The 7,305-nt window shown below is 41.5% G+C and overlaps 1 protein-coding gene across 1 annotated transcript in view; it reads right to left on the bottom strand.

The window, feature by feature from the left end:
* The window catches only part of ABHD17C (abhydrolase domain containing 17C), a 28,868-nt gene extending 21,614 nt beyond the window's left edge, over positions 1-7,254 (bottom strand). Inside the window, 2 exon segments of the mRNA XM_008935012.1 lie at positions 6,673-7,028; positions 7,031-7,254. Of these exon segments, the coding sequence (XP_008933260.1) occupies positions 6,673-7,028; positions 7,031-7,228 (554 nt within the window). The 5' untranslated portion in view covers positions 7,229-7,254.
* Between the last annotated feature and the right edge of the window lie 51 nt (positions 7,255-7,305).

Raw genomic sequence — 7,305 nt, 5'->3', positions numbered from 1 at the left:
AGGAATGAAACTCAGCTTCATCATCAGATGCCAGACTAAGCATGCAAGACCAGTGTAAGTCATTCACATAAAAATGAGAAACAGGACAGTCAAGATGAAGCAGTGGTGAATGAGTCAATGAAACTGTTTATTCAACGTCCCAGTGCCAGTCTCTAGCAACCTCAGTTATCCACTGTCCATCAACTCTTACAGATACAAGAGGTTTCTCCATCTATTGTATTTTACCCATACAAACCCAAGTTCTTGCCGTTAAGCAAAAAACAATGCTTAAATATTTCATTTTGGATCAATATAATCAGTTAATGTTTACTCAGATCAACATTAAGAGACACGTAAGAGCCACCAGCGCTCCAAAGTTGTACAGATGTGCCTTTCCTAGTTTAAAGAAGACACAAGGAATCCCTCAGCTTGCCCATAGCTAAGTGCCTTCAGTTTCTCTCAAATGCAGTGGCAACTGGAACTATCTCCTAACCAACAAAGAAAGATTTGTGCCCTTTCTGGGGGCTAACTGGCAAAAGCAAGCCTGTATGTGCACAAGCATGTCAGGTACAACACATCTGCAGCTGATTTTAGGGCTCATTTCAACTGCTTCCCATGTAGCCTTGTAATTGATTTCTATTTGTGAGGGAGGGCAGAAGGGAGTATTAGTTATTCACCAAATTTATTACCAGCTTTAGGCAAATAACCAGCAGCTATGTTATTTGCTAATTTATTAGCGTGACAGAATTTTGAGGATGCTGGCTTTAGAGCCAATAGAGAACGCAAACGAGCAACTGATTTCTCTATATTTTGCTGAAAAGTGTATTTGGGACAAGATTTAGAAGTTATTATGATCACATTGCTCTCTCCACCAGGCAAATGTCACATTAAAATCAAATACAAAATTCAACCTACAGAAGTTAGGTTCCAAACAGCTAATTGCCTGGTACTGCCTTTGTAGTCACCTGAGGAAGCATGACAGAACCAAAAAACCCAGGAAACCAAAAAGAACCTGTTCTCTTCATTCAGTATGCAAAGACCAATAACCACTTGCTCGAGAAGTGTCTGTTTTCCCCACAAAACCATTTGCTGGCAGATAACCCACTTCCACAGCTTGAAATGTTCACCACCTATATCCACAGGTTATGTGCAGTCCTGGATAGCATTGTTAATAATTGGGATTTTTTTCTTTGCCCTTTTTATTTACGTTCATAAGTAATGAGCTACTGTAAACTTAGCCCAGCACTTAGAAACCCTCCAAAACAGCAGAGCAACAAAGGATAAAAGTCATACTTTGGAGGGATTTTTTTGGTTTTGAGGTTTCAACACACTGGAGATTGAGCCTGGCTTCAGAGCAAAACCATGGAGGTTTACACAAGCCAGCTCATACTCCATTGTTAAGAACAAACTGAACAAATCTAAGTGCAACCAGCAACACAGACGTGTCAAACGGCCACTGTGTAACAACCATCACCCCCGTCTCAAAGGCTGACACACTTCTCTATCCAGGGTGAGAAAAGGGAAAAGCCTGGCTGCCTTTCTCATGCACTTCACACAGCTGAGCACTGAAAAGCAGACAAACATTCAGTTCCCTCGCCACGCAGGATTTAACAACATGCTCCTCTAGACACCTCCACGTTCAGTGCTCTGATGATGTTGAGAACCAGGTCCTACAACCTTTGCACTTTGGGGTAAACCAACACGTCCAGTCCAGGCAGCTGAATTTCAGGGCCAGCTATGCTCAGGATAAGAAGGACTGCCAGCCAAAGGCTCTTTGACAGCTTACTTTTCTTCCCAAGTAACACTAGTTGCAAAACATTCTTGACAGAAAAAAAAAAAACAACTACTTTTTTTTTCATTTTTAAAGCAAGCTTTGATCTTCCAGTCCTGACAGAAATAGGGAAATATTTAACAAAACCACTTTTACTTCAGTGACTAAACTATGCAACACAACACCAAAGTTCAGTAAACGTTTTGCATAGCTTTGAACAACAGAGCACCTGTTTTAAACAGCTGTTGGTGTATGTCCCTGGGACTCTCCTCATGTGAATCCATCTCTGCTCACTGCACAGACCACAACAGAAGACTGTTCTGTATAACTCTGTTTTTCAGCAAAGTTGTATGCAGTTTTACCTGAATTATTAACCATGGCTAGCAGAAAAAGTTAAGTTTTAGAGAACAGTCTATTTAAACAATCCTTTGCAGACACATCAACAATATTTAAAAAATGGAAGTGGGGAATACCCTCTCAATGTTAATGACAGAAAAATCTACCAGGGGATGCATCATGAACACGGGGAACCCTCTTACTCCAGGACTACTTATCATGACTGCCTTTGGCCATGTCAGAAATTTAGGTGGTACATTTTTATCAAAACCTTTAAGTATTCAATCTAAAGAAGTCAGGTTAGATCATGCACAGAAACACAGTGCTAATGAAAGATGATTCTATTGCATAGAAAACTAAAGTAGGAATTAACTATTTAGATAAATCAAGGTTAAAAAAAAAAACAAAAAAACCCAAAAAAACCCACACCCTGAAGCTATTATTCACCTAGAAAGCTGTGACTGCTTCAGGAAATCAGAGTGGAGAGGAACTCAGAAGATTAGTTATCACTCTAGTTCAATCCAATTAGGTGTGCTTCCTAACTTTAGTCAAATGAAAACTGTAATACTTTTCCACCAAATCCTGCAATCAGATGAGACTGATAATCAGCACCATATAAATTCCCACACAGTAAAAGGTTTGGGGATTTAGCATTAATATTGGGGGAAAAGTGTAAAGCAATATTTAAATATTCTAAACTATCTGCTGCCCACTGATCAAAGGCCCTTGAAATACACCATTTCATACTTCAATTCCTTTCATCATGCTATACTGACCAAGAAGCATAATGAAAAATGGAAGTGAACCAATGTTCTCTTATGGACTGAAAGACAAACTCAAGTATACACGCTTTGAGAATGAAGGATTTAAATGTTTCATTTACATCTATCACTTAACAAAAGCTTAAATAGAAACAAAAGATACTAGTTTACACTGTGCACCATGAAAAAACATCAAGCTGTATTTTGTTGAATGCAACATGAACAGCTCTTCTAAGCTATTTAATTCCATTTTCTTCACCTCCTTTCAACATCCAGAAGATGGTCTAATTGGTTCTCCTCTTTGATACTCTACTATAGAAGCAGAGAGAGGGGGGGAAAAAGTGCCTTCTTCATTTGTCTAGGAGCTTAAAACACGTCACAAATCTCCAGATTTTTAGAGAACATACACATTGAATTTAACATAAACAGCATGCAAGCAACAAAGCAGTTGTGGCCTTGTGCTTAAGCACTGTACCCAAACCTAAAGTGTGTATCCTGTTTTTCAGTACTGTACATTGTCTTAATGTAAAAGTGTTTGAAAGTTCAACCTTCCCATGTGGAATTCAGGAAAAGGGGGAGGAGGCCAACAATCAAGTAATTCTGTGCAGATGTTGTACTAAATGTGTCAGATATCAGGATAAGAGTTAATCACATATGAATAAAAAGTAGCAACTCAAAACCATATGGACCATGATGGAAAACAGAGTCCAACACAGCTTCTTTTCCAGCTGGTTATGGTTTTGGAACAAAGAACAGAAACAGACCAACCTGCTCAAAATGTCATCTGAAGCAACAAAACAGAAGATTCTTTTTGACAAATGTTTAAATACCAGATGGAAATTTGTTAATCAACTGGAAATAGATATAAAACCTCAGATTAATTACTGATTAATACTTGATATTGAAACTAGATCAACCAGTGCTACAGTTTGAGAACTGACAGAACACCTAAAACTTGGTTCAAGGGAATAAAATTATATGTCAACATCTTCACCTAAGCTGAAAGACAGTTAACGTTCAAACTTAGTAAAATTATCATTTAAGAGTATACTTTATTAATGAGAGATACTTGTTTAATTAGAATTAAGGAAAAGAAGTTAGTCTTTACAAGGACTAAAAGAATATAGAATAGTTGATGCTCATTCTCTAAAGACAGGCTGATAATTGAAATTGAACAAAGAAACTTGATGATATATCTTTCCATTCACCATTTCCATTTCACCATTTATAATACAATTTTGTAATCATCTGTTATGAGCAAGAGCCTCATTTCAGTACCTTGAAAAGAATACAGTCAAAATTAGCATCCATGTCTGCAAACAGTCCCTCATCGTAATTTCTAAAATTCGGCAGCAATCTGTTTTCCCCAAGCACAGGATTAATTCCCACCTTACTCAGGGCAACTTTCAAAGTATATTGATAAATCCCTATTTTCTATGTATCGGTGGTTCTTAACAGGCACAACTGGAAAAAAAAAATCTCAGACTTCCAACATTTTAACTACTCCTTTCTGCTGCCAGGTGGAACATCTGGTGAACTCAGAACAGCAACAGCTTTCCACAGCACCTAGCACAGGTGACTAAAGGCTTTCAATGGCATACTGAACCTGCCTATTTTAAGAGTTCACTAAGACTGCATTACAGTTGACTGCCCTATGAATAAAGGCCAAATGTTAGCAATTTGCATCAAGAGTGAAAGCATACACAAACTCTGGGAAGCTACCAATGAACTGCTGCAGCAGTAATGGTTTAATATGACGTTTTACCTCAAGTGTATTTTTACAGCAGAATATTTTACTTAACTGGGAGCCACTTGGAGTTATTAAAAAGGCCTAAGAAACAATCAGTCTCATACAGTTCACACTACTGTTCAGAGAATTGATCAGCAGAAAGACTATTGCTTCATGATTTTTTTTTTCAGCTTACATTTTACAGTAACCAATTTCTTTACTGGGCACCTAAAATACACTAGTATTTCCTTTGGCTCCCAAAACTCTAACCAATGATAGCACAACTACTCTACCAGTAGTCTCAAGACAGCACTAAGATGTGGGACTGCACAAACATGGCAAATAAAAGTTGGCAAATTTGAACCCTCGATTCAAGGAGGAAAGCAGAACCTAAATCCCACAGAAACTACAGGAAGGACTCCAATAGCAAACTGTGAACTTCCTCCAGTCACACTTACATGGAAAGAGCCAAATCCTCTCAGAGCAAGCTTGGCACATGTTGGCATTGCCTACTGGGCCAGGCTTCTCAAAAGACTTAAGTGAAGGAACCTCTTGTTCCTGGACCTATGCAGATCTTAAACACACACTAAATGCCTGTCAATACAGAAGCACTTCCAGGCAGATACGAAAGTATTTCTCCAGAGCTCTAGAAGGCTTTCATGAAAACATCATCAGCTAAACACCACATCAGAGAAAACCCAGCAAATGAAGGAGAAACTAGGCTTGGCTTAGACATAGCACTTTTCCTCCCTTAAAACTTATTTACATACATATAATAGTGGCATTTAGTAATTTATTTTATATATGGCATATCAAAAGTGTTTCTTTACATAACACCATTTTTTTTACATTCAAGCAAAGTTTTTTTTCTCCTGAAGTCCTGGAAAACAAACCCAAAATCTGGTTTGCTCAAAGAGACAGAACACATGCTATGAAAGGGTCACTTCCCCCTACACCCTTCTCCCCCATGCTCTTAACCTGACTTGGGTAGGCCAATGTCAAAAGCCATTTGGCCTCGACTGACCAATCCCTGGATCCTTGAAAAGCCAATTATCTAAATTAGTAACAACTCCTGTGACTATTTTTAAAGCTAGTACATATCCCCAAGACAGACACTAAACACTCATTTCACACAAGCCAAGTTCATCTACACAACCCTGGAGCCAAGAACAGAAGACGTTCACTGTTCTTTTCTCTCGCCCTACTGCAACGATTTAAGCTTTTTAAAGCTCTCTCTTTCAGGATACGTCCTGCAAGGTCCTACTTTAAGAACCACTTATGCAACAGCAAAAGTAGCTCATGGTTTCTGCGGACTGAAGCAACAGAGGCCTAGGGATGGCAGTCAGTTATAGCAAAGAGCCAGGGGTTGCAGCTCCGCTCAGGATTTCCTAGAAGCCAAGGGCTCCCTGTTTCTACTGGCTATGCCACCTTGCCAGAGCCTTCTCCTTCCTGCTCCATCCCTCTAGATGTCACCTACTTCGGCACTTCCTCCTGGCAGAATCCCCAGCTCTACTTCTACCTGTCAACACTTTTTCCTTCCACCCTGCTGCCCTACTCAATATGGCAACAGTTGTTTGGTTGCCAAAAGAGAAAGTCGTCTATGTGACAAGAGCTTGTGTGAATCCCCAAACACACCACAGAACACCAACACTTTCTTGGTAAGCATGTAAAGCTCCTGCCAAGTTCAGTCAAAGCTCCGTCTCACCCAAGTTACCTCCAAGAATAGATGGCAATGGCCAAGTCTCTAAGAAGTTTTTTTGCACCCTGCAAGCTCAAACTGGAACCAGTGCAGTATCTCCCGCTCAAGACAGATTTTCAATGGTGAAGCAATGGCTAACACATCCTACAGCAGAATAAACTCCTAAATCTAGAAGCAGGCCAAGGATAAAGGTTTGTGCACCCTTTTAACAAACAAAGCCATCCAGCAAACTGTACTGTAGCTGTTGATGGAACACCTAGTGAAGCCACCAAAATAACTAACTCAAACCATCTATAAACTCTTCCCCTCCACCTCTCAGCAGTTTAACCGTGCAGACACCGGAGTTACTAGGATTAAACGGAGATACAGAAATACCTTGTCCCCAGTATCCATTTACCTTGTCCTGAGGGCCTGCCAGGCTGCATCAATGTCTGCATACAGGTTTTTCTCAGAGGGCTTGCCGGTGCTCACCCCATAGCCGGAGTAGTCGTAGGAGAAGACATTGCAGTTGATGCGGGAGCCAAGGCCAATGTAGAAGCTGCACATCTGGCCCAGGTCCACAGCATTACCGTGCGAGAAGAGCAGCGTGTACCGGCCGGTGGGGGCACACCGTACGAACATGCAGCCCAGCCTGTTATCTCGAGCCGTGCGGGAGAAGAAGACTTCCACGGCATCCAGTTCCCGCTGCGAGTACTGCCAGTCCGCCCGCTCGCTCAGGTGCAGGCTGCAGGTGCCCTCAGGTGCGCGCTGCAGGTGCCCGATCCCGTCGGGGTCCCTGCCCCGGCCGCCGCCCCGGCCTCCTGCTGCTGCTCGGGCTGCAGCACGGTGTAGGTGGGCTCCGGGGGCAGAAAGGCCAGCTTGGCAGCGATGCGGCTGGGGCAAGGCGGGCAGCAGAACAGCCAGCAGAGCTCGCCAAGAGAGAAACCGTTCATTCTGGGGCCTTGTTCTGGCATCAGAGACACCGGAGAAAAACTAACCTAGGCTGGAAGGAAGTCAAAACGAAGAGAGCCAGAGCCCTCCGCCAACGCAA

The sequence above is a fragment of the Merops nubicus genome, unplaced genomic scaffold (genome assembly GCF_000691845.1).
Source record: "Merops nubicus isolate BGI_N331 unplaced genomic scaffold, ASM69184v1 scaffold24782, whole genome shotgun sequence".
NCBI classification, from domain to species: domain Eukaryota; kingdom Metazoa; phylum Chordata; class Aves; order Coraciiformes; family Meropidae; genus Merops; species Merops nubicus.
This window is presented reverse-complemented; position numbering and strand designations above follow the sequence as displayed.